General features: G+C 52.0%; 12 protein-coding genes and 1 non-coding gene across 13 annotated transcripts; 7 read left to right on the top strand and 6 right to left on the bottom strand.

The window, feature by feature from the left end:
• Positions 1-32: 32 nt before the first annotated feature.
• Positions 33-649, top strand: CAOG_08555 (hypothetical protein; the record flags this gene model as incomplete). Its single annotated transcript, XM_011271835.1, has 2 exons — positions 33-362; positions 455-649. 2 exons carry the CDS (start codon positions 33-35, stop codon positions 647-649), a joined length of 525 nt encoding a protein of 174 aa, XP_011270137.1.
• A 118-nt stretch (positions 650-767) lies between these two features.
• On the bottom strand, positions 768-3,947 carry CAOG_01866 (phosphoenolpyruvate carboxykinase). The gene is made up of 3 exons (XM_004364677.2): positions 3,915-3,947; positions 3,681-3,700; positions 768-2,859 (listed from the first exon to the last, which is right to left on the bottom strand). The coding sequence occupies exons 1-3, from the start codon at positions 3,920-3,922 to the stop codon at positions 962-964; spliced, it is 1,926 nt and encodes a 641-aa protein (XP_004364734.2). The 5' UTR covers positions 3,923-3,947; the 3' UTR covers positions 768-961.
• Positions 3,948-4,668: 721 nt separating this feature from the next.
• CAOG_08554 (hypothetical protein) lies at positions 4,669-5,934 on the top strand (the record flags this gene model as incomplete). Its single annotated transcript, XM_011271834.1, has 1 exon — positions 4,669-5,934. The coding sequence occupies one exon, from the start codon at positions 4,669-4,671 to the stop codon at positions 5,932-5,934; it is 1,266 nt and encodes a 421-aa protein (XP_011270136.1).
• A 1,084-nt stretch (positions 5,935-7,018) lies between these two features.
• CAOG_09366 lies at positions 7,019-7,134 on the bottom strand. Its single transcript, XR_889819.1, has one exon. It is a non-coding gene; the product is annotated as a 5S ribosomal RNA (ribosomal RNA).
• A 318-nt stretch (positions 7,135-7,452) lies between these two features.
• CAOG_01865 (polygalacturonase) lies at positions 7,453-9,119 on the bottom strand (the record flags this gene model as incomplete). Its single annotated transcript, XM_004364676.2, has 3 exons — positions 7,453-8,107; positions 8,190-8,819; positions 8,958-9,119. The coding sequence occupies 3 exons, from the start codon at positions 9,117-9,119 to the stop codon at positions 7,553-7,555; spliced, it is 1,347 nt and encodes a 448-aa protein (XP_004364733.1). The 3' UTR covers positions 7,453-7,552.
• Positions 9,120-9,542: 423 nt separating this feature from the next.
• On the top strand, positions 9,543-12,700 carry CAOG_01864 (hypothetical protein). Its single transcript, XM_004364675.2, has 2 exons — positions 9,543-9,569; positions 10,635-12,700. Exon 2 carries the CDS (start codon positions 10,887-10,889, stop codon positions 12,372-12,374), a length of 1,488 nt encoding a protein of 495 aa, XP_004364732.1. The 5' UTR covers positions 9,543-9,569; positions 10,635-10,886; the 3' UTR covers positions 12,375-12,700.
• Positions 12,701-12,932: 232 nt separating this feature from the next.
• Positions 12,933-17,153, top strand: CAOG_01863 (hypothetical protein). The gene is made up of 8 exons (XM_004364674.2): positions 12,933-12,958; positions 14,018-14,262; positions 14,368-14,445; positions 14,562-15,809; positions 15,913-16,196; positions 16,310-16,621; positions 16,738-16,909; positions 16,996-17,153. The coding sequence occupies exons 2-8, from the start codon at positions 14,106-14,108 to the stop codon at positions 17,088-17,090; spliced, it is 2,346 nt and encodes a 781-aa protein (XP_004364731.2). The 5' UTR covers positions 12,933-12,958; positions 14,018-14,105; the 3' UTR covers positions 17,091-17,153.
• Positions 17,154-17,170: 17 nt separating this feature from the next.
• On the bottom strand, positions 17,171-18,193 carry CAOG_01862 (hypothetical protein). Its single transcript, XM_004364673.2, has 4 exons — positions 18,012-18,193; positions 17,773-17,853; positions 17,533-17,635; positions 17,171-17,436 (listed from the first exon to the last, which is right to left on the bottom strand). The coding sequence occupies exons 1-4, from the start codon at positions 18,173-18,175 to the stop codon at positions 17,221-17,223; spliced, it is 564 nt and encodes a 187-aa protein (XP_004364730.1). The 5' UTR covers positions 18,176-18,193; the 3' UTR covers positions 17,171-17,220.
• Positions 18,194-18,303: 110 nt separating this feature from the next.
• Positions 18,304-20,179, top strand: CAOG_01861 (phosphatidylinositol glycan anchor biosynthesis class U protein). The gene is made up of 4 exons (XM_004364672.2): positions 18,304-18,489; positions 18,614-19,542; positions 19,656-19,780; positions 19,870-20,179. Exons 1-4 carry the CDS (start codon positions 18,343-18,345, stop codon positions 20,112-20,114), a joined length of 1,446 nt encoding a protein of 481 aa, XP_004364729.2. The 5' UTR covers positions 18,304-18,342; the 3' UTR covers positions 20,115-20,179.
• CAOG_01860 (hypothetical protein) lies at positions 20,164-21,013 on the bottom strand. The gene is made up of 3 exons (XM_004364671.2): positions 20,967-21,013; positions 20,569-20,841; positions 20,164-20,413 (listed from the first exon to the last, which is right to left on the bottom strand). Exons 1-3 carry the CDS (start codon positions 20,985-20,987, stop codon positions 20,249-20,251), a joined length of 459 nt encoding a protein of 152 aa, XP_004364728.1. The 5' UTR covers positions 20,988-21,013; the 3' UTR covers positions 20,164-20,248.
• Positions 21,014-21,147: 134 nt separating this feature from the next.
• CAOG_08553 (hypothetical protein) lies at positions 21,148-22,444 on the top strand. The gene is made up of 4 exons (XM_011271833.1): positions 21,148-21,413; positions 21,566-21,817; positions 21,913-22,062; positions 22,229-22,444. The coding sequence occupies exons 1-4, from the start codon at positions 21,198-21,200 to the stop codon at positions 22,319-22,321; spliced, it is 711 nt and encodes a 236-aa protein (XP_011270135.1). The 5' UTR covers positions 21,148-21,197; the 3' UTR covers positions 22,322-22,444.
• CAOG_08552 (hypothetical protein) lies at positions 22,438-23,298 on the top strand. The gene is made up of 4 exons (XM_011271832.1): positions 22,438-22,604; positions 22,707-22,812; positions 22,916-23,076; positions 23,165-23,298. The coding sequence occupies exons 1-4, from the start codon at positions 22,497-22,499 to the stop codon at positions 23,252-23,254; spliced, it is 465 nt and encodes a 154-aa protein (XP_011270134.1). The 5' UTR covers positions 22,438-22,496; the 3' UTR covers positions 23,255-23,298.
• Positions 23,234-24,583, bottom strand: CAOG_01857 (ribokinase). The gene is made up of 3 exons (XM_004364668.2): positions 24,373-24,583; positions 24,132-24,258; positions 23,234-24,014 (listed from the first exon to the last, which is right to left on the bottom strand). The coding sequence occupies exons 1-3, from the start codon at positions 24,553-24,555 to the stop codon at positions 23,326-23,328; spliced, it is 999 nt and encodes a 332-aa protein (XP_004364725.1). The 5' UTR covers positions 24,556-24,583; the 3' UTR covers positions 23,234-23,325.
• Positions 24,584-24,825: the final 242 nt, after the last annotated feature.

Here is a 24,825-nt window from a genome sequence, read left to right as displayed (position 1 = left end):
CCTTCCCATACGCCATTTTTGCCGTGTATCTCATGTCTCGCCATCCCGAACTACACGAACTGCTCGTGGCATCCATGCATGTGGCGTGTCCCATGACTGTGCCGGTCGTTGTACCACGCTTGGCTGACATGAGCGACGAAGACTATCGAGTGGCACTCGGATACAAGTCCGACGAAGATGAGGGCAAGTACATTGAGCGCATGACTGGCATTGTCACGTTTTACGCCGCCATCGTCCAGGTCGACTCGCTGCCCGGCATGAAAAATCCAGTCGGCATCGATGTGGGCTGGCGATGGGTGGCTCGCACTTTGAACATGCGGCCACGCAAAGTGACCCCGTCCGTTTTGCTGGCGTTTTTGTCTGTAAGATCTTGTTCGAAAGTTCTGTTGGTGCCCGATGTTGTCAACGAGTTTCAACGACTTACAGCGTTTGCTTGCTCTCCACCATTGTGCAGGTTGCTGGACATTCCCTTCACAAGACGTACAAGAAGCAGTTTGCAAAACTGCTGCAGTTTGTGGCCAGCGACTACTCTGCCCGCATGCCTGATGGCTGCGAGGGCGCCGTTGCTCGCCTTCGCGTCTTCCTTGACGGAGTGTTCAAGTCACGCAGTGTCCCAATACCTGAGGGTCGCGAATTGGCGACATCGTAATACATGTAGTTCTGCAGTGATTTAGGGGGGTTTTTTGTTAAAAAACAAATGTACACTTGGCTGTAAACTCGAGAACTCAATACAATATTGGATTGAGAAATGAGATAGTTTGAGAGGGTTGTTTTTTGTTTTTGTTCATCATTCTTGTGTGGAGGGTGCGTTTGTTTTGTTTGTTTTGCTTGTTTTTTTATTTCAATTAAGATACTTTTTGTGTTTTCAACGTTGTACGTTTCCGGAAGAAACAAGTGCGTACAAGCGATAATGACATTCAGCAGGGTGAATCGGTTCCCATGCCATTTTGTGCTTTATCGTTTACTTGGACGCAGCCTTGAGGCGCGTCTCGAGGGCGTCGAGCTCGGCCTTGATGCCCTTGGGAAGAGCCTCGCCAAAGGTGGCATAGTACTTGCGCAGAGCAGCGACCTCGTTGAGCCAGCCAGCAGGGTTGACCTCGAGAAGCTTCTTCATGACCTCGGGCTTGACGTCAAGGCCGGTGGTGTCGAGGGCGCCCTCGGCGGGGACGAGACCGATGGGGGTCTGGCGAGCAACGTTCTCGTTGTTGGTGCGCTGGAAAATCCACTTGAGAACACGCGAGTTCTCGCCAAAGCCGGGCCAGAGGAACTTGCCGTTCTCTTGGCGGAACCAGTTAACGTGGAAGAATTTGGGAAGCTTGGAGGCATCCTTGGCCTTGGCACCGACGCTGAGCCAGTGGCCAAAGTAGTCGCCCATGTTGTAGCCGCAGAAGGGCAGCATGGCGAAGGGGTCGTGGCGGAGGACGCCAAGGTCGCCCTCAGCAGCGGCGGTCTTCTCCGAGGAGACGGCCGAGCCAATGAAGGAGCCGTGTTGCCAGTTGTTGGCCTCATAGACGAGCGGCACGAGGTTGGGGCGACGGCCGCCAAAGACAATAGCCGAGATCGGGACACCCTCGGGGTCGTTCCACTTGGGGTCGATAATGGGGCACTGCACGGTCGGGGCGGTGAAGCGCGAGTTGGGGTGGGCGGCCGGGCCGTCGGTCTTGGCGCTGGCGGCAGTCCATGGCTTGCCGAGCCACGAGGTCAGGGTGCCGGTCGGGGGCTCCTTGGAGAGCTCTTCCCACCAGACGTCGCCGTCGGCGGTCTTGGCAACGTTGGTGAAGAAGGCGTTCTTCTCGATCGAGCGCATGGCGTTCGGGTTGGTCTTCATCGAGGTGCCGGGGGCGACGCCAAAGAAGCCGTTTTCGGGGTTGATGGCGCGGAGGGTGCCGTCAGCGCCAATCTTCATCCAGGCAATGTCGTCGCCGACGCACTCAACCTTCCATCCGGGGATGGTCGGCTGAAGCATGGCAAGGTTGGTCTTGCCGCAGGCGGAGGGGAAGGCGGCAGCAATGTACTTCTTGTTGCCCTTCGGGTCGGTGATGCCGAGAATGAGCATGTGTTCGGCGAGCCAGCCCTCGTCGCGGGCAATGACGGATGCAATGCGCAGAGCGAAGCACTTCTTGCCGAGGAGCGAGTTGCCACCATAGCCAGAGCCGAACGACCAGATCTCGCGGGTCTCGGGGAAGTGGACAATGGCGCGCTCCTTGGTGTTGCACGGCCACGGGACGTCCTTGGCGCCAGCCTCAAGCGGGGCACCGATCGAGTGGACGCAGGGGACAAACTCGCCGTTGGCGCCGAGCACGTCGAGGACGGGCTGGCCAACGCGGGTCATGATGCGCATGCTGACGGCCACGTAGGGCGAGTCGGTGACCTCAACACCAATGCGGGAGATGGGCGAGCCGATGGGGCCCATCGAGTACGGGATGACGTACATGGTGCGGCCGCGCATGGTGCCGGCGAACAGCTTGTCGAGGCGCTGGCGCATCTCGGAGGGGTTGACCCAGTTGTTGGTCGGGCCGGCGTCCTTCTTGTCCTTGGAGCAAATGAAGGTCGAGTCCTCAGCGCGAGCAACGTCCTTGGGGTCGGTGCGCGCAAGGAAGCTGTTGGGGCGGAGCTTGGGGTTGAGCTGCTCGATGGTGCCCGACTTTTCGAGGATTTTGATCAAATCCTTGTTCTCGGCCTCAGTGCCGGAAATGACGTGCACGTTGTCGGCCTTGAAGAACTTGGCCTTGTCCTCGACCCACTGCTTCAGCTTGGGGTGCTTGTTCAGCGCAGCGCCGTTGATGGCGTTGGCAGGCAGCGCATACAGGCGGCGAGCTGTGATGGTAGCCGTGTAGGCAGTACGATGGAGGTTCTTGGCTGTTTTGTTGGTTGTTGTTTTTTTTTTTCGACAAGGTGCGGGATGTTTCGAGTGAGCGCGAGGAATAAGGAGGCAAGAAGGGATGTTTCGAGTGAATGAGTCGTGTGTTGGAGTGTTGAAAGAGGAAGGGGAAGGCTTGCAAACTGTGCGCAAAGTGAAACAAGCTTTTTTTTTTTCTTTTTTTTTTTTTTTTTTTTTGGTTTTCGTGTTCTTCTTCAGTCAGGCGTGCGTTGTTTCACTGCCCCAGGAAGCGTCCCTCTGCTCGGAGCGACACGCACGATGGCAGATCTGTTCCAAGCTGATTGCACGTGACAAGGTCGTTCGCATCCGATGGCACAAATACGCAGTCGTTCGCATCGAGATCTGAGATCCAAATGCAGATGAGGAGGGAAAAAAAAATAATAAAAAATAATAAAAAATAATAAAAAAAAAACGGCGACCGTGACTTTTTGAAAAGTCAAAAAAAAAAAAAGCATGGTGGTTTTGGTGTGCGCCGATGGATGCTGCACCTGCCCACACGCGATGGGGAGGCGGCGTTCAACACATCCAGAGAGAGACGCGGAAACGCCTGGGGAAGGAGAGCGCAACAAGGAGAGACAATCGAAGCTGATGCGGGGCGATCATGAGAACGGGGAAAAAAAAAAAAAACACAGACGCCACGCTCCCATTTCTATACTCGGGCACTAGAGTCGGGGAGAGGCGGGAAAAACAGAGCTGATGGATGGAGTGTGTAGAGGAGCCTGTGTGTGTGTGTGTGTGTGTGTGTGTGTGTGTGTGGTAGCAGCAGCACGGATCGATCCGAGTGGCAATGGCAGCGTACAAGTAATCAGACCGACAGCACTGTGATTGCCAAAAAAAAAAAAAAAAAAAAAAAAAAGGGTCAGTTGGTGATTTCGGCACATCTTCACGCAGCTCAGTCGAGATGCTCAGCTCGCAGCAGCATCAGCAAGTCGCAGAAGACACAGAGCGAAGGCAGACAATGTTGGAGCCAGAAAAAAGCCGCTGATAACAACAGGGCGAACGGGGGAAAAAAAAAAAAAGAATGTTTGCGTACCTGAACATGGTGAATGCAGGAAGGAAAGAGTGCGAGAAGGCTGAATTCGGAGTTTGGTAATTTTTTGGTTGCTTTTTTTTTTTTTTTTTTTTTTGCCGGAAGCTTGCCTGGCTTCCGTGAGTGGATGAGTCGGTACATTTGGTAATTCACTTTTCGGTAGCTGTGCAAAAAAATGCAACTTGCTGGTGCCAGTCCGAGTGGAAACGGCTGGGTGTGGGGACTACAACGCTACGCTTGTAGGGCGCTTCGCGCTCTAGTAACAACTCCCAAATAAACAGTGCTACCTATTCTATAATATATCCTTATCCGAGGTAGCACTGTTTTTAACAACTCCCATACAACCCCCATACTCCCTTTCAGTGCCACCCACCCACAGGCGAGCGCTTTTATATTAGTGGAATTGGAAATTTTGAAACCGCCTGAAGAAATACGAATAATGTATTAAATGTATCTTGCCAACAAATAATGACCGCCAATCCCACAAGCACCTCGACCTTGCTGATAGCGAAAAGAGAGACATTATTATCAAGTCAATCGACCTCAACGTCCCAATGCTCATCATATCGCCAATGGGCTCTGGTGGAAAAAGCCACCTGTCTCGTTGGAACACTCAGACCGCTTTGAAAAGCGGCACAATGCAGCATCATCAGGACCGTCTTGGAAGAACAATGATACAATCATTCAACTCATAGCGGGTTGACAATGGATTGTCAACGCTGAGCGCAGTTTTTTGTTTTGTTTTCTGTTTATCCCGATGTCGGCTGCGGCTCCAGCGGCGGCTCCAGCGGCGGCCCCGGCTCAGCAGCAGCCAGCTTTTCGGGGTGTGTTCGGTTTCATCGGCGGCGCGGTCGCCAAGGCGGTCTCCACCACATTCATCGTTTTGGTTGTGGCGGCTTTTGTTGCTCGGCACGTGCTGGAGGACAAGAACACGATCGCCAAGACCCACTCGCCCGAAGTCGTTCTCGCTCGCATGCTCGCTCGCTTCGAGGCCGGCTCCGTGATCCCACGTTTCGAGAAATACCACGTCAGTCGTCCAGATGCTATTGCGATGCTTCAAAAGGTGCTGCGCCCCGCGCGGTTGAAGGACTACACGGTCGTCATTGGCGAAGTAGGCTGCGGCAAGACCACCGCCGTCCACAACGCCATCCGAGCCAACAGCACTGGCATTGTCTACCACATCGTCAAAAGCGAGGTGTTAGTCTCGATGCCGGGTCTACTGGCACGGTCTCTCGCGTTCGAGCCCAACCAGTTCACAGAAGGCTATTTGAAAGACCGTGGTGTTGAACTGGATGAAGTAACATCGGCAGCAGAACCCTTCAGGAGCTGGGTGTTGCTCAGTCTCATTCTGAGGGACGTTGCGCAACAGTTCAAGACCAAGCACGGTCACCCTGCTACGCTCGTCATCGACGCCGTGGACGAGATCGCCCAGCAGGGTCCAGCACTGTTGCATGCGATTCAAGATTTTGCCAAGGCGGCTGCTGACGAGCAGCTGCTCAATGTTGTTCTCGTCACCTGCGATGGTTCGAATCTGCCTGAGCTCAAGGCATCGTCAGCAATGACTCGTGCTCGCATTGCCGAAGTGAGTGATATCACCGACGAACAAGCTGTCGATTTTCTGCTGCATCGTGGCGTCAACGAGGATGCGGCAAAACGCGCCGTTGCTAAGATTGCTGGCGGGCGTTTTGTTCTGCTCAACAGCCTGGTGTTTGAGCTTCAGTTCAAGACTGTGGAACAGATCTTTGAAGAGTTCTCCTCGCGTACTGAAAGCTCCCTCCAGCGCCTGATTGACGATTTGGCACTGTACAACGCAACTTCTGTCGTTCACAAGACACTCTGCGATCTGACTCACGGCTCTTTGAGACGGCCAAGCTTGGAGAAGACCCTGGGAATTGACCTCACCAAAAAGCTCCTCGCCACCAACATCAACATTCTCGCTTACCATCCCAACGACACGTACACCCTTCACTCGCGCCACGTTCAGCGCTCCGTGGCTGCCCTGTTGAACTGCACGAGACCGTAGGGCCGTCCCTTGTTTCTGGCTTCTTGAGCCATCTTCAAGCGTTCACCCTCTGCTTTCGTGTGTTGCAATGCGTTCTCAGCATCTGTATTGTATCTTGAAGACGTCACTCTGAGAATAAAAGCCAATTGTAAAGTTTATCGGCATTCTCGATGCTCGTTGAGCGGACGACTTGCTTTGCCTGGGTGTGTGAGTGCGTGAGTGCCTGTGTCACTGTCTTGTCTTTGATACCCCGACACAAAAATACAGTATATTATTAGAATAGGTAGCACTGTTTATTTGGGAGTTGTTTCTAGAGCGCGAAGCGCGACCATGTGCACTACAAGCGTAGCGTAGTAGTCCCCCCCCCCCGGTTCGATTTGGTAAGACTGAGGAATTACATCGCAGCGCGCAGTTGGCAAGTTTCCCCAAACGACCATCCGCGCTACAAGCACTCCAATAACACTACAAGATAGACACAATGCGATCTATGTCAGGACCCGAGTTTGCGTCCGTCCAGCCGGCGAGGTTAGCCGGTGGTAGTTAATGAGGATTTAGCATATTCTGGTGTATTTGGATGCTTTTGGATAGTTGTCATTGCGCATTTTGTATCAATCAATCGACGTTACCTGGCCAATAGCTCTAAGCCCCAACCCGTGGGAATCGGAGTCTCACAATCTATGTCAGGACCCGCAGAGCCTGTAAACATGGTGCCGAGTACTAGCTTCAGACCCCAGATATGGACGTTTCTATCGCTGGCATTTGTTTGCAACGCTCTTTCCACTCCTTGAGTGATCCCAAAACACAACCCAGTACTAGAAAACGCAAAACAATCATATTTCGCAATAAAACAACCACCAGATTGCGCTGAATCTCGCAGAGTATCGATGCAAACGAGCGCGCGAAAGGACACTTTGAAAAAAGTCGATGCTGCGCTCCGAATCGCATTTGGGTTGGGTCGACCGGTCCATCGTCAACAGGATTACGCCACCCGAATTGTGCTGAGGCATGCAGACTTGCGCATGTTCGGGAAGGCAAGTACGACTCGAAGAGACTGGGGGGAAAAAAAAAAAGAAAAAAAAAAAAAGTAGCAAACCAAAAAAAAAAGGAGTTACAACAAGCAGTATTCCCGCGTGGTCTCCCACCGCAGTACTAACTACTCTCATGGTGGTTTAACTTCGCAGAGCGGAACGGGATGCGGTGCATTCCACCAGATATGGCCGTAACTGAAATACATTACTTGGGTGTTTGGTTGATATGTGACTGTGGGTGCTGGGCTCGAGAATTGGAACAAGACGCAAAACGAAGCGTTTCGATTTCAGAACTCAAATTACTGCGTTTCTGCGACCACCAACCCCCCAAAATCAGTACTGCATGTTCACGAACGGCTGGTTGACGCTTCGCATGGACCAAAAACATAGAGCGAAGGAGCTCGCGCAGTGCACAGCCCGCAACGGTCGGCAGTGATGCCAACTGCTGCTTCTTGACTAGAATTGCTGCGATTTGCTCGACTAGAATTGCTGCGATTTGCTCAATTGAAACTGCTTGCGAGAGGCTGTATTGTTAGAGGGAGTGGAGCAAGCGATTGTCTTTTCGCCTTTCGCTTTTTTTCCCCTTTTGGACACGCTGAGCATGCTGAACACTAAACACGAGCAAAAGCATCGCACAGCACGGGCACAACCGCATGTTGCGTTCCCGTCGCATAAGAGCAAGTATAGGAGCCGCTCCCAACAACCGCGAGCGAAACATTGGAAATGGCCACATTGGTGATTTTTGCATCAAACAAGCCTTGAAAGTCACCTGGAATGGTGATGGCTGTTCCAACAATATTGGACATGAAGATGGAATCAATGATTGGCACCGCCAACGGGTCGTAAAAGATGCTTTCGTGCTGGCCGTAAAAGTCGTTGATGGACAAGGCCGTCTTGACGTCGTTCAGGGTCACTCCATCAAAGGTCAAGTTGCGGAGATAGCCGCCACGCCCGCGTGCAGACTTGAGACGAATGCCAGAAGAGCAGTTGAAGGCGCGAATGTCCTGTGCGAGAAGATTGGACACGCCTCCAGACATTTCCGATCCGATAGCGATGGCTGCAGATGTCGGCGTGTGCATGGTCATGTTGCGAATGACCACGTCTGTTGTGGGGACGCCGTACTGGATGCCGGGATTGTCCCACCCGCTCTTGACGGCAATACAGTCCTGGCCGCACACACACAAGACTTGGTGGTGAGCCATTTTCGTCGAGAAACAAAACAGAGAGCACGCACGGTACCGCACTTACATCGCCCACAGTAAACACGCAGTTCTGGATAACGACTTGGTTGCAAGAGTCTGGATCGCAGCCATCTGTGTTTGGCGAGTCGAGGGGATTGTTGATGGTCACGTTGGAAACGAGGACGTTCGTGGACGAGTAGGGATGAATGGTCCAGAACGGCGAGTTGCGCAACTCAACGTTGACCAGCATGATATCGGTCGTGTACATGAGCTCAACGAGGTGTCCGCGCGTGTACGTCAAGTTGGAGGCACGGTGCGCAGCCCACCAGCCCATCCCGTTTCCGTCAATGACGCCCTGCCCGTTGTCGCTTGTAATGACGACATCATCCAAGTTCTCGCCATGGACGAGCGACGAATACCGGAAGATGGATTCGGTTTCGCGACCTCGGCCATAGCTCGGCAGCGCGGGAATAATCTCGTGGTCGGCGAAATTGGGACTTCCGGCAAGTACAGCGCCGCTCGCCAGGCGGAGGGTCACATGAGACGTCAAGTTGAACGTGCCAGACACGAAGATTCCTGGCGGAATGTAAATCTCACCATCGCCATTGGCGGCGACGAGCGCGACAATCTTGTTGAAGACGGCCGTGTTGACAGTCACGTTATCGCCCACCGCACCGTAATCGACAATGTTGAAGCTCTGTCAAGTCAGGTAGGTTGAAAACGCACGAGCAGAGTCGTCCACGAAGCATCGAAGAGAGGGATGAAAGTAGATGCCAAATGGTGAGCAATTTGAAAAAGCAATCAGCGGATCCAAGATTCTGCTGCTATGTCCGACCTTGCTTCGAACAGGGAGCGTGATGGGTGTCGTCGAGCTCGGGTACTGATCAATGTACGAGGCTGAGGCGGGTGCCCGCGGCCATGGTTTGGCGTCCACCAGCGCAAGGAGCGAGAGTGCAATCGCGGCTCCAAACAACCAATTTGCGGCAGATTGCAGCATTTGAGGACTGCGCGGTCGTTCCCACACACACAAACTGGTGCCATTGTAACGTTGGTAAAAACGCTAGTTTTTGTGTTTGAATCAACAAGTCATTGCACCTGACAGCTGGTTGAGAATCGTTTGGCCCGTGGTGCCGAATCTTTGCTGCAGCGATTGCCATCAATCAGCAATGCTCTCTTTCTCTCTCTGACAGTCCATTGATTTTCATACTCTGATTCACAACTGGATGGCACAGAGCATGTACGATTTCATCGAGGTGCGCGACTCGCGCAGTTCTGAGAGCTTGCTTCAGAATCGGCCGGTGTTGTCAAGAATCTCTTTCGGATTGAATCACGCACGAGTGCTTGATCCTGTGTATTGTACTCTGCTGATCTACAACTGATTCGGATTTTTGCACGTTAGGGCTACTTTAGTCCCAGTCTTCCATCCCTCAAAGTGAGCCATCGCAAAGTGAGTGAAAGTCGAAAAAAGCAAAAAAACAAAAAAGAAAATAAAAAAAAAGCGAGAATGATCCTGCATTTCGACCACATGCGAGGATGCCAGCAGCACTCCCGTCGAGACTCTGAGATTGTGCACAACGACCACACGAGATTGCGCCTGCAGGCTCAACGTGCAGAGCATTGTGGGGGGTGGTGGTGGAGGCCAGTCGTGCAGGGGAGAATGGGCGGTTTGGATTGTTCAATCTTCAGCCGTTTCCCCTGCATGTTTTCTCCCCCGCTATGACTGCTGCGCGATCGCTGATCTCCCTCATCATTCCTCCTCAAGCCTTGCTGCTGTTGCTGATAGCTGCCCGCGTCTCGCCAACCATAGCACACACCAAACGCCGAAAAACTGCCCGACGATATGAATTTTTATTCAAATTTTTTTATTTTCCGATTTTTTATATTTTCGTTTTTTTTTTTTTTTTTTTTTTTTTTTTTTTTTTTTTTTTTTTTTTTTTTTTTTTTGCCATGATGCTAACTCGTTGTGGCGTGGCTGGCTGGGAGTTGCGCCACTCGCCCACCCTACATGCCGAGTGGGAACCCCCCACCCCGAATCGTCCGTGTTCCAAGCAAGCCAGACCGTTTGTCGCTGGGGGTTGGTGTGTCGCTGTCTTCAACGAAGCTGTGGTTTTTGAAATTTCAATGCAAAAGGGCGAGTCGCGGCCCCCCCCCCGCCTCTTCTCTGAGTGAAGCACGCTTGGTCACGAGCGATGCAAGCGATGCAGGTTTGATTGAATTGCAGACTTGCAAAGCGAGCAAGCGCGAGAAAGCGGGACACAGTGGCTGTACCATTGCATTCTGGACGCTGTAGTGCAGTTCTTGATCACTATTCCGCTAACGTGCTTGGCTTGCTCGCACGCTGCCAAACGTCGAGCAAGCCAACCCACGCATGCATTGAATCATGGATGCAACGCCCAACCACCTCATATTGAAAACCGCGGGTCAACGAGCGAACAAAAAACGCGTTCGACTCTCATGCCAACCACTTTGCTCACATATGCTCCGCTTTCCTTCTGTTGCTGCCGCACCACAGGAGTCAGACTACTCGAACGACGATTTCACTCGAGCACCGCTTGGGAAGAAGCAACACCAACCCCGCTCACCCGTTTGCCGCTTTGCTTCACGCTTGCTTTGTTTGATTTTTTGGTGACAAACCGCACCCAACTCAGATCCGCAGCAAATTTTCGCGTGTGCGAGATCTAGAGAGATCTTTTCGTCTCAAAAAGCCACCCACAACATAACCAATCAACCGACTCTATTATTCGGATCAAGTTCTCTGGTGAGCATGAGTGACGCCGCGGGATCCTCGTCGCCACGGACAGCAAAGCGATCCCTATTCCAATCGCTCAACAAGAGCCTATTCACGCGCTCGGCCAAACGCTCAGACCAGCTGTCCGATCCCGATTCGGCGCCAGTCAAGCAGAGCATTTCCGTCTTGGTGGGCAGCTGGAATGTGGGCAACACACCACCGCCGAGCAGCATGGCGTCCTGGCTGCGACCGACCGACAACCACGACGTCATTGCTGTCGGTGTGCAAGAGTGCCAGTACGATCCACGACCAGAGTATGAATCTTGCGAGGATGACTGGTTTGGTTCGGTGGCCAAGACGCTGGGCGACCGCTACACATCGGTTGCCAACATTTCCATCACACCAATGACTGTCGACACGTACAAGAGCGAGCAATCCTTCCTCGACGCTGTGCGAGACGGCAAGGCCCGGAGCGGCGAAATCCGATTGAGCGTACACGTGCGAAAGGAGCATCTGCCGCTCATTTCCAACGTGGAAAAGTCTCTGCGCACCACGGGCCGGTTGGGCGGGTTGTCTGGTAACAAGGGCGGGCTGTGCGCCTCGTTCAAATTCGGCGAGACCCAGCTTTGCTTTGTCAACTGTCATCTCAACGCACACGACGAAAACTACGAACGACGCAACGCGGACGCGCGGGCCATCAATGCCGGCATCAAGAACGGTATCGACGGCTTTGGCGCGACCACGCAGTACCCGTACGTTTTCTGGTTTGGAGATCTCAACTATCGCGTGGAAGCACCGCTCGAGGAGGTCAAGGCCATGCTTGCCGCCAAAAACTATGCCGCCATGCTCGAGCGCGACCAGCTGGCCAAGTCCAAGCAATCTCGGCAAGGGTTTTACAACTACCGCGAGGCGCCCATCACGTTCGCACCCACCTTCAAGTTCAAGAAGAACAAGGAAGAGTACGACTTTGGCCGTATCACGTCGTACTGCGACCGCGTCCTCTACAAGACGCTTCCAGGGTTGGAGCTGGCCGAGGGCCTTTATGACGGAGCGTTCGACATTCACACCAGTGACCACGTCCCCGTGATGAGCTGCTTCCGTCTCGATATCGTCGCGCCCTTCACGCCCCTGAACACGACACACGTTTTGCACTTGGGCGACTTGCGAACGGAGGACCTGGCCATTCCCGAAAACAGCGCGCCGGACGCCCAAGCCCTGCTGCATGCCTGCTTCAACTTTGCGCACGCCACCCTCGTCACTGACGACACTGGCGCAGAGCGCATGCCCAATCCCAAGTGGAAGGACAAAATTTCGCTCAAGGTCAAGGGCTTCTCGTTCGAGTATCTGCGGGACTGCCACATTCTCGTCAGTGCACGCGAGGAAGGCAAGTCACGTTCCAGCCTTGGCGAGGCTGCCATCTCGCTGTCCGAGGCCTGTGACAGCGAGAAGGCGACCTTTGCTGTCGATCTAGTGCTGCACGGTGTGCCAAAAGCACGGCTGCTTGGTACTGTTTGGATTGAGTAGCATTGCCTGTCTCGCTGCCACTTCAGTGCGCCAAGTTTGTCGTGCTGGTCTGCTTTCCCCATTTCTGCCGTTGGTTTTTTTGCTTCCATTACTTTGTATTTGTTTCAGTTATGTCGTTTCGCTGCAGCTTGATTGCTGTAGCTTGTGCGTGTGTGTGAGTGTGTGTGTGAGTGTTTTGTTTTTGTTGCGGCTGTTGCTGCTGTTGCTGATGATGTTTGTTGTCGTTGTTGTTTGTGTTGTTGCTGAGGGCACCAGCTACGCTTCGTACTTCACACGGTTGCCCTTCGGGCTTATTGTAACAGATCCCAAATAAACAGTGCCGCCTATCTTTCGTATGCCTTTATCTCGGAAGCGATGAGAAGTTGGGATCAGAAGGCGAGCTGTGTGAAGTAGCGTTTCTAGTGGTTGTTGTTATTGTTGCTGCCCCTTTTGATTTAGTTTGGTTTTCTATCATCTCACTGTCTCAGAACTCGATCAAACAAACAATCTAACAAACAAGCAAACAAACCAAACAAAAGGAAAAAAAAAAAAAAAAAAAAGCCCCCACTCTGTTTTTCTTCATTTTGGTAGAAAAAAAAGCGTTGGTAAGCCACAATCAAAACGGCCTACTGAGTCAACTCCAACAATTCAATGGGGTTTCGACCGCGACGACGCTCGACCAGGCATGGGGTCCAGCGTGCGCCTCCCGCTCCTCCGCCGTCGTCATCTCGCTGCATCTTCTTGGTCGCGAGCCGAGCACTGCGCTTCGATGCGTCCTTCTTGCGTTGTGATGCAGTCAACAGCAAGCAGCCCGAGTGCGGTTTGGGAATGGGAGGGCTAGTTTGTCTTTTGTTGTGCGGGGCTTCCTCACCTCATTCCACACTCGCTGCAGTGCTACAGACGCAGCAAAGTGTGTGTATGTGTATGTGAGAGCGGAGGGTGCGCACGACCAGCGCCAATCGGAGAAGGGGGAGGGGGACGAACGCGCTGCGGTCTTCGTCGTTTTTTTTTCTTTCTTTTTTTTTTTCAACATTTCTCTTTCGACGGTTCCCCTTCGTCGTTTTGATGGATCGCTGCTGCACAACCGACCAGCGCTTGCAGCCACTCAACGAGCAACCGTCAGACTGTGTCGGAGCACTGAATGGCCCTGACGCTGCCCTTCTTCGGCTTCGATCCACCCTTTTTTTTTTTGTAATATTTTTTCAAATTTTTTATTTTTTTTTTTGTCGGTTGCAAGATCCAACGAACAGCCAACAAAGGCTCGTCAAAAGCTGCCTGATCGTCTCGGTCGGGGCTGCTTCATCACTCTGACACAACAAGAAAAAGAAGAAGAGCGAGAGCAGCAACAACAACAAGAAGATGAAGAAGAAGAAGCGACGTTTCAAAGGGAGCAAAAAAAAAAAAAAAAAAAAAAAAAAAAAAAAAAAAAGGCATTCCTGAAGCCTTTGAAATAAACAGTTCTTGAATTTTTTTTTTTTTTTTTTTTTTTTTTTTTTTTTTTGCTTTTTCCATTTCACTTTGCTTTTGATTTGCATCGCTCGAACATTCACCATTCAACATTCAGCACAAATATTGCGCAACCAACAACAACAACAACAACATTATCACGATAACGCCAATTTTGACGGACTCGTGCTTACACTTTGCGTGTTTTGTTGCTGCAGGACAGGCTTGGTGACTCGCTCGCGGAAACAAAAAGCAACCACACACAAAAGCTAGCTTGCCAAGACCACTCAAGGAAAAAAAACGCCAATGTGGAAGCGCCGCAGCACCGCGGAGGGCGACTCGACCAGCGAGATTGGCGAGGACGAGCTCTACATGGACTTGCGAGATGCCGAAACATTGTTGAATAGCCTCTCATTAGAAGATCAGCAGGCACTGATCAGTACGCTGGACAAGTCCGACGAAGGTGCGCATTGCTGCTGTGGTGTGGTGTGGGTTGCTCCCCGTTGTGTGACTACCGTCGAGCCATTTGGACTCACCCTTCCCTTCTTCTCCTTCTCCTTGTCATCAGCGGAACAATCAGAGTTTGATGAACTGTTGGACTGGCTAACGGATGTCGGATATCCCGACCTTGTGGAAGTCCTTCGAGGTACGCTGAAATGTCAAAGCCAAAGAAGTGCTGCTCTTTCGATCTTTCAACCCATTGCCCCTCTTTCTCTGAAATCTCATCAATCTCTCTGTTCTGCTCGACCTTCAAACAAACAGCCGGACATGTGGTCGAAGACGCTCGCATCCTCGCACTCAAAGATCGCCTCACTGCAACGCAGTTTGACGCGTTGAGACGACGAGTGCTGCAACTCAACACAATTATCGCTCGTCGATCGCGTCATTCCACATCTCGACCGGGGTCGGCCTACTCGGACTCGAGCGCACCTGCGTCTGGAAAGTCCAGCCGCTCGCAGTCGGTGAATTCAACCATGCTAGAGACGCTTGGGGGCGGCCAGGACCGCGAGCGGATCTTGTCCGCGCTTGCCAACATTGCCGCATCGCGAGACAACAGCAATCGGCCACTCAGTGTTGGCGACGGCCCCAGCAGTCGGAGATCCGTGTCGTCGGAAATTGGCCAAAACACGAGCGCATCGCCTGGCTCAATGTCCTCCTCTTCTTCCATTCTTAGCCTCACTGTGCCAGCCAGCACCGGCAGCAACAACAGCGGCAGCGGCGCTAGCGGCCATGGCAAACACATTCGAAACAGCAGTAGCAGTCACGACGTGAAGGGACTTGCGGTTCCTGCAGCCGACTCTGTTTCGTTGGCTTCTTCCGATTCGCCCGAGCACCAGTCCTCAGAGTCTGTCAACGCAGTGCCGGAAATGGAAGGTCCTGCAGCATTTACAAAACACACGCTTCGGCGCACACCAACAGTAGACGCGGCTATTAGTGAGCAAAAGCTTCTCCCGAAAGACTTGTCGGAATTGACCAACGAGCAACTCATCAAGGCTCGCCCAGTCGCTCTGCTCCAACTCACCGAAATCATGGAGCGCCACGTTGGTACCATGCCGATCCGAAGCAAGGCTTCGCACTCAAAGCACGCACGATCAACCTTCCGCGCAGCCTTTGCGCAAGCGACGGCTGCCGTTGTCAACGGGCGCCGTGACTCGCAACCTGCGCAGTGCGTTTTTGGCATTCCTCTCGACACGGTCCTCGACAAGGAAAAATCCAAGGTTGAGCGCGACAAGAATGATTACCGAATCGCGCCCATCTTCCTGGTGCGAACGTTTGAGTATCTCATGGACATGGCAATGACCTCGGAAGGCTTGTTCCGCAAGGCCGGGTCGGCCAATCGCATCCGTATTCTCCGCGATCACTGCGAAGCTTCTCGTGGCGATGTGGACTTGTACGAGCTGGAGGCTGTGCACCCCAACGACGTGGCTGCCATTCTCAAACAGTTCTTGCGCGAGCTGCCCGAGCCTCTATTGACGGAAAAGTTTTCCGACACGTTTATTGCGACGCAAGGTGAGATTTGTTGTTTGGTTGTTTGTTTGTTGGTTTTTTTGTTTGTTTGCTTGCTTGTTTCTGATTTTATTCTTGACGATGTGGTTTTTCCTTTGGTCTGCAGCTCTTCGGGACAAGCAACTGCGAATCGAATCGCTGCAATTACTCATGCTCCTATTACCAAATTCACACACCGCCGTGCTTCGCCTTATCCTGCCCTTCCTTGCTCACGTCGCAACGTTTTCCGAGACAAACAAGATGAATACATCCAACTTGGCGCTTATTTTTGCTCCGAACGTCTTCCGGGCTCAAAAGCCCAAGGAGCATCTTGGCAAGGAGCGAGAGTTGCAAGTGGCCACTGCCGCCGCATTCCGTTGCATGATTGAAAATCACGAGCAACTCTTTACGGTAAGCGAAAATGGTCTGCTTTGTTGTGTTGCATTCCATCCTGAGTTCTTGGAAAATGTATGTGTGCTCACTCTCTACTCTGGTCCGGGGTTGTACTCTGTTCACTTGCGCAGGTTTCTGCAAGCATTTTGACGCAAGTCGAGTTTCTCGACCAACAGCAAAAGCTGTCGCCTGCCGTGCCCGCCCAGAAAGAGAAAAAGTACCGAACCTTGAATCTCTTTAGCAAAAGCGGCACCCAATCCAAGCGGAAAGACCTCGTCAAGTGGCTGACATCTAGTTTTGAGGGAAACTCGTCGGACAGCACATCATCATCCAACAATGATCTCCCGAGCTTCCAGTCTGTTTCGACCGTGACGCCTCATGCAGGCACGCCCTACGTGCTGTCATCATCCAAAGATGTCAAAAAACTGGATGGAATTGAAGATGTAAGTGCCGAGCAAAAAAAAAGCAAGGCTTTTCGTCGTGGCAAAAAGGCGCAATATGAGCAGCTCACTCACTGACAACGAGTTACCATCCCAATTTTGTTTTTTGCTTGCTGTAGGATTCCGTTGTCATTATGCGAGTGGAAATGCCGCCCAACTCTCTCTCCGTCGTCCACCGCAAGGCCGTCGTTGTGTACGAAAAGACACTTGCGCTTGATCTCATCAATTCGCTCGTGGCTGAAACCGCCAAGAAGTCGGAAGTGACTGCTCTGCACATGAAGGAGTCTGAAAGTACGTGCCTGTTCCAACGATGGATTTTTTGGATGGTTTGTGCGGCATCTCGCTCATCTTGAATGTGTGATTGCTCGTTTGAACAGGTTCGACCCGTTTAGTCAATTTCAATGAGAATGTCTTTGAGCTCGTCAAGAAGCACCCAAACGCCACGTTCGCTCTGCGCCACACGGCTGCTTAAAAGGATGCCTATATTTTTTGTTTCGTTTTTTCTTGTTGTTTGTTTGTTTGTTTGTTTGTTTGTTTTGAGTGTCGTCTGTTGTTGCTGGTAACTATTGTATTTTTTTTTTTTTTTTTTTCCATTTTCACAACTATAGGAATGCATTGTCTTGCGTTGCAGGCGGATCAACCTCCATTTGCGCCCCTATTGATACTACGTTGTTGCCATTGTTGTTCGATCCATTCAGTGCGTCCGCCGTTTGCGATGGCGAGGGCAAGGCAGAAGCGGCAGATATTTGCTGTTGGTACAATGCAAAGTCTTCAGGCATTGTGGTTGCCAACTCGCTCTCGAGAAGCGTTTTAAATTTCTGTCAAACCCCGCGTTCCAACACCACAAAAATTGCTCAGTATAGGGCGCAACGAAGCGTACAATGGTTGGGCAAATGATCCAAAGCAGGACAAACCTGAAACATGTCCACTGTTGCGCTGGCAGTGCGATTCTTCTGTACCGCCTCGAGCACCACATCATTTGTAAACACTTGCGGATTCATGTCGTCATCGACGTAGCTGACATTTGAGCACAAGCGGGCAAAAGAGTGTGTGAGTGCGGTCACTTTTTCTGAGAAATTCAGCAAAATCCTGATCTCCTCAACGGTAAACTGAAACTCGAATGTATCGCCCTCCCCCCTCCTTGCTTCCTTTACCGAAGCAAATCCAGCGGGATGTCAATATCGACTGCCTGGCGGAGCTCGTCCAATGCCTGCATCTGCGACACGAGCGATCCACTACAACCTCAAAACAAACACCGTTCAACATCAAAATGAAGGTCAGCCAATCCATGTAGCGTAGCGCGATACCAAAAAACATCACACAATTGTGAGAGGTTGGTTGGTCCAGAGCAAGGTGAGATCACTGGAAAGGCGATCGTCCGGGTGTTTCGTACAGCTTTGCATTGAGCACGGGCTGGCTCTCTGACTGGAAGGACGTGGCGACAATCCCGACCTGCCGCAGCGTCTCGACAAACTCTTCCAGCTGCTCTTCCAGCTGCAGTCGCGGATCGGCAGCAGTTGCGCTCGTCGCTGGGTTTACGGCACTGCTGGTCGCCATTGCTTCAATGCAAGCTCAGAACGAAGACTGGACGTCCATTACAACTCCTAAACTCGTCACCTTTGAATTGAAGCATATGAGTAACGTGATTTATATCTTCTTTGATTGATGACGTTCTCAGTCTGAGTTTTTTTTTTTTGCTTGTTTTGTTTGGTGCTCAGCCTGAAATGCAGATCGCGTCGTGGATTGCCGCTGCAGTGGCGCTCCGGCTCGGACTGCTGATGCTGCTGCCAAGTCCACTGCTGTCGTACATCCAAGACCCTCAGCGCTATGAGCTGGTGACGCCACTGACGAGCCATCGTCGCTTGCTCGAGGTACGACACCAACAACAACAATAACAACAACGTACCGTTCGTACGCGACAAGATTGCAACTCCTCGATCGCGCTCCGTGCCGTGCCGTGACCATGGATGTGTGCTGATAATCATGTTGTTGTAGGGATTGCATTTGATGGAGCAAGGCGCATCGCCGTACAGCGGGGATCTCGTGCACCATGCGCCGCTCGTCCTGTCGCTCGTGCAATCCGTGTCAAAACAGCTCAAGGTTGGGCCAGTCGCACAAGTCAGTGCCGCCATCACTGCTACTGCCACCAGCATGGCGCCAGAGACGCAGCACGTTCGATGGGCCGTCATTTTGCTCACCTTGGTGTCGGATGTGCTGGCCGGACTGGCGCTCGCTGGAGTCGCTCGGTACTCTGTGCGGTGGTTGGATGGCTCGCGTCTCAAGAACAACCAGAACAAGCCGGAGGCATCCGCAGCAACGTCCTCTTTGTTCGCTGTGACTGAAAAGGACGCAGACGACGCGGCGCAGACGACTTTGCTGGTCTGGCTCTTCAACCCATTCTCCATACTTTGCTTTTTGGCGCACTCCACGGCGTCCTGGGACGCATTCTTGATTGCATCTGCCTTGTATTTCGCAGTCAAGCAGCATTCAGCGTTGGCTGCGCTCTTTTGCGTGCTGGCTGGATACTCGTCGCTCTATCCGATCGCACTCGTTGCGCCGCTTGCGCTCGCGATCGCTAGTCACCCACCTGTGCTCCAGCTTCACTCTGCACCGTCGTCCGCACTGGCTGCAGTGAACAGCGTGCAGGCTCCATCTGATGTTTCAACATGGCGCGTCGTCGTGTTTGGCTTTTGGGTCGTAGCTTGGACCCTTGTTGTGGCGCTGGCTTCCTACCTCTACATTGACTCTTGGGACTTTGTGGATGCGGTCTTTGGCTTTATCATCCAAGTTCCAGATCTCACTCCCAACATCGGACTGATGTGGTACTTTTTCACCGAGATCTTTATGCACTTTCGACCGTTTTTCGCTTGGGTCTTCCAGCTGCATGTGTTTATTTACGTGTTTCCTTTGTCGGTGCAGTTTCGGCAAGTCCTGTCATGATTTCGAGTCGAGTGAATGTTCCCTGTTACGGGTTGTGTGTGTGGGCAGTAGTTCCTGGAACGCTCACCACTGAAATTTTTGTGTGCCGGTGCAACAGACGACATCCGCCACTTCTTGCTTTCGCTATCGTCACAATCATTACCGTGTTCAAGTCCTATCCCTCGATGGGCGACTTGGCACTTGTGTTTTCCATGCTCTGCATGTTCCCACAGCTCAATCCATGCACGTTGAACGATGTGGTTGTTTGTTGGCATTTCCCCCCGTCTGTTTTTGGTTGGACCGCTTCCACTAACTGTTCTTGGCTTGTACAGACTTGCGGTTCCGATTCGTTGTTGGCGGCATTTTGACCTTCACCACCATTCTCGGGCCAGTTTTCTTCCACCAATGGCTGGTCGGCTCGAATGGCAACGCCAACTTTCCGTATGGCGTTACTCTGGCACACGCCTTTGCAGTCACGGCCCTGGCACTCGACTATTGCTTGGCATACCTGCGAAGAGAGTATGATATTATCCATGGCATCGCCGTACCTGACGGTGCGACGGTTGTGATGCAATGACCTTGCTGTTCTGTACAGCGAGAAAAAAAAAAACAACAACAACAAAAAACAACGCTCGATTTCTCCACAACAGATCGTCCTTCAATATCGTACTAAGAATGGATGTGAACAACAAAACAAACTACAACAACGCCTCATGACATCCACCATCGGTAGAACATCACCATAAACACAATTGTGAAAATCATGCCTCCCGTCAAAATCCACCAGTCCTGGGCCGACCGCTTTTCAATGTACCGCATCACAGTATTCGACAAGCCAAGCGTATTGAAGACATCTAGCGCCCGTCGATGCGCACTCTGCTCCCCGCCCACCAAATTCGTTCAAAACCGAAAATTTGTGTGAGCTTGACGTTGCGCATGTTTCCAAAGGTCTCGTTCCACGATGAGAAATCCCCACTTCCAATTCCAAAAGTCCAAATTCCAAATTCCAAATTGTCCTATTTGTCACTTGCCTTGAGCGTTGCGCGCTGTGACTTGAGGCTGTCGAGCATATTGACGGCATTACCAAGCATTTCGTCAATGCTGCTGTCGACCTGCGCCAGCTTGCCGTGCTCGCGCGCGCCATACTCCATCATTGTAATGGCAGTCTCGCCCGGCCTTGACGACGTGGATGACGAAGAGGATGACGACGCGCCGTGTGCTGAGCCATCGCTCGCAGCGCTTCGCCGGAAGAGTTCGTCCCGTTCGGCAAACGCGCTTCCCGACGACGCCTGTGCAGCAGCAGCCTTGGAAAAAAAAACAAAGAATAGTTCATACAGCAGCAGCAATTGAATGTCAAGCAACAAAAGTCAGCGAGTTTTTCTATCGCAAAATGTCAACACAGCTCACAATGCAAGGTTTGAGCTTTTACTTGATGATGATGTCGCTTCATACAAAACTCAACGCCGAGCAGAGCAGTGAAAGAAGAGTGACGCTCGATTTTTTCAAAGAGTGTTTGAAAAGGAGAAAAAAGTCTGAGTTTTAGCAGGTTGCCAGAGTTTCTGAGAACTTTTTGCCTTCTGAATTTGGTCAACCCGTCAATCCATTTTTGTCACTTTTTGATTCTTGAGCTCTTTCTTTGTTTTTTTTTTTTTGTGCAGGAATGGACATTGATCTGTCGACGAATGCTGATACGAATGCTGCTGCCGATGCCGATGCTGCTGATGCGACGTTCGATCTGGCTGCAGCGGCAGCCGAGGCGGTCGAAGGGCTGCTCCAGAGCAAAGCCAAAGCGACCGCCGCGCTGCCCGTTGGAGCAATCCCGCTCGTGCTTGGGAAGCCAGCAACCGCCTTCCTCATGGAGACAACCGAACCTCAGGTACACATTGACTGTGGCGCAAACAGTGCTCAGGGCGTCTCTGGAGCAGCGCAAGCAGATGGCGCAGGATTTTGTTGAGATTTGGCGCGAATGGGTGAGAGTTGGCGCCAAAAACTGCAACTCACACACTCTCGCCACGCTCTGTGTCGCAGTTGAACCTCAGCGGCGACACGGGCTCGGTTGGACGATTGGTCGTCAATGCGCAAGATGCCGCGGCGCCGTTGGTGCTCGACCTCAAGGGGCTCATCTTCCAGGGCACAGTCGTTCCAAGCAATACATTCATGCTGGTGACGATCGGACCCAACGAGGCCCGAATCGATGCCACCGTGAACAACGTCATTCATACAACATGCCTTGGAGATGCGCTGGACAGCATGACTGTCGTTGAGGGCTCAATCGATGCCGTAAGTTGAGCTGAAGATGCTGTTCAGAGTGATCAACCGAGCAGTATCACTGACCAAAACCATCATAAACCATGATACACCGGTTGTGTGTGCAGGACGCGTTCCAAGACGATGCGATTGCCACAGACTCGTGGCGAGGTGTGGACGACGAGGACGATGAATCAGGTGCCAAGTCAAAAGGCAAGAAGAAAAAGCCCGTCACCAAGGTGCTAACATCCGAAGATATGGCCTCGAAATCATCCAAGGTATGCAAGCAGTTTTGAGTGGTGGTGGTGGTGGTGGTGGTGGTGGTTATTGTATGCTTGGCAGGACTTGTTTGAGCGTTGTTGGACAACTCTTTTATTTCATTCTTTGCCTTTTGCTGCTGCTGCTGCTCGTCTTCCTCATATCTGAATGGTTCAACCCGCACAGGCTGCCAAAAAGCCAAGTACAGGCAAGCGCTCGAGTGTTAAAGGCGGTGTCGGGAAGCGAAATGCTTCCCCAAAGTCTGCCAAGCAAAAATGAGTCAAACTTTTGTGCTCTTTGTTGTGAACGATTTCTCTCCCTCTCCCTCTCTCTGTCATGCTATAGCTATTGCTGTTGCCATTGCAAGCACTATTATTATTATTCAGTACAGTTCTCTTCCATTCTGCTCCAGTCGTTGCTTTCATCGGATCTCCCTTTGCACGAATACTGATTGATGGACGCTTCTGCCATCCCACTGACCTCGCGCCTTGGCCGGGACATGCAAGTCTACCACGACGGTGTTCGCCAAGTTGCTGGCTGCGTCATCACACGACGCGACACGGTAACCAATTTCACCCAATGCTCAATGCTGGCTGGGGCGAGCTCAATCCGAATGTTTCGTCCTCACCATCATCTTGGCCGCGTGGCGGGGGAGGGTGGGCAGCGTGAGATCCTGCTAGTAACATCACGAGCCAAGCAAGAGTGGATTTTGCCAAAGGGCGGCTGGGAAAGCGACGAGTCCATCGAGGAGAGCGCTCGCCGGGAAGCAAGTAAGAGGGGGCGGTTCCCAATCCAGAATGATGATGGCTCAGTTGCTCAGATTCAGCATTGAAATGTGCTCACTTGTTCCTATTGCGATTTGTATTTTGGTAGTCGAAGAAGCGGGCATTGTTGGCAGAATTACGCGTTCGCTGGGAAGCGTGCAGGTTGCGTCGAAAAACGGGAATTCAACGTCCTGCATTCACTGGTTTGAATTAGCGGTCGACCAAGTGCTAGATCAATGGCCAGAGCAGCGCGAGCGATCGCGGAAATGGGTGGGTCTCCATCATCAAGCGAGAAGATAGGGCACGATCTGTTTTTTTTTTCTGTTTTGTTTTACTGAAACCCAAACTACTTGAACAGGTCTCTTTCAGCGAAGTATTGAGCACATGCACACGTCCAGAGATGATACAAGCAATCAAGTCGGTGATAGAGGAGCACAGCAACACTTGAATGCCGTCAAAGTTGTATATTAAAAACAAAAACACTCCCCCCCCACCCAAATGAACAAGTACACGTGCCAATCACAACTTCATCTCTGCGTCGGCGTCGAATAAAGAGGAAGGAAGCGTGTCGCGGGTTGGGTAGCTTGACTGGGTGCCCTTGCGACGCACAGAATCGCTGGCAATGCTGGATGCGCGGTTGATGGCGGTTTTCAAGGACATTGACGCTCCGTAGTGGGCGAGGTAGTAAGCCAGCGCGCCGACAAATGAATCGCCAGCGCCAGAAGAGTCCACAGCATCGACCTTTTGGGCACGCACAAAAATGTCGACAATCTCGGCGTTGTCGTTGCGCTCGTTGTGAAGCTGGTCGCCCTTGCCAACGTAGAGAGAGCCAGTGGCTCCCATCGTCAACAATACGCTGCGCGCGCCGCGAGCGAGCAGTTTCTTGCACGCTTGCCGAGCATCTTCGACGTCGTTGATGGCCGGGACTTGCGTGTACAGCGCTGCCTCAGTCTCGTTCAAGCACACAATGTCGGGCAGCACAAGGAACTCCTCAGGCAGGCTTGGAAGTGCTGGCGCTGGGTTGTAAATGCACAGTGTCTTGCTGTGTCGAGCGATTCGCATGGCTTCCAGAGTGGCGTCGTGGTTGATTTCGTTCTGCGTGACGAGCACGGCCGCCGTTTCAATCGCCTGCTTGACAGCCGGTGCAGAGACTTCTTCCGGCGTGATGAGTGCATTCGCTCCTGGAATGATGATGATGCTATTGTTGCCTGTTGAGTGAGATTCAAAGCGCGGAGAGTGAGGGATTTTGTTCGCGTTCGTTTCAGATGCACGAAAATCTCAGAGCACTGAGACTTTAGCCGTGCCATCTCTCTCATGGCTGTTACCTTTGGCATCAACAGTGATTGGGGCAACACCAGTTGAAGCTTCACTCGTCTTGAACACGAAATCAGTGTTCACGCCAACCTTCTTGTAATTTTCGAGCGTGGCTGTTCCATACGCGTCTTCGCCAACCTGCCCAAATCGACCATCCCATCAAGAGAGGTCAGTAATTTCCAAACAACTGGATTGTTGCACGAGATCACATCATCACCATGGCCGTGGCGGGTGTTCATCCATAATCGTTACTTTGGTGATCATTGCGACCTTGGCTCCAAGCTTGCCCGCCATGACACACTGGTTGGCGCCCTTGCCGCCAAAGCCAGACGCAAACGTGTGTCCATGGATGGTCTCGCCCACCGCGGGCATTCGGTCGACATACGCAATCAAGTCCATGTTGGACGACCCGCACACGACGACTTCAAACGTCATTGAAAGCTGAGTTTGTCAGGAAAATGCGAAAAACAAGAACTGAAAACGAAAAGCCATCCCAATTTCATAGAAAGCAGAGCACATTGAACTATTCCATTGGTTGTTTACAATACATTGCTGGTGAGATTGCCACAGAGTGTGACGGATGAAGAGATCAGAGCATTGTTTCTGTTTCAAACTCTCTCCGTCGTTGACCACCACCGTCGTCATCAACAGTCGTGCTTCCATCCACTCAACTCACCTTCCGCAAACCTCGTTCAGTATCTAACT

The sequence above is a fragment of the Capsaspora owczarzaki genome (genome assembly GCF_000151315.2).
Source record: "Capsaspora owczarzaki ATCC 30864 unplaced genomic scaffold supercont2.2, whole genome shotgun sequence".
NCBI classification, from domain to species: domain Eukaryota; class Filasterea; order Ministeriida; family Capsasporidae; genus Capsaspora; species Capsaspora owczarzaki.
The sequence above is the reverse complement of the archived record's forward strand: the minus strand, read 5'-3'. Positions and strand labels throughout refer to the sequence as shown.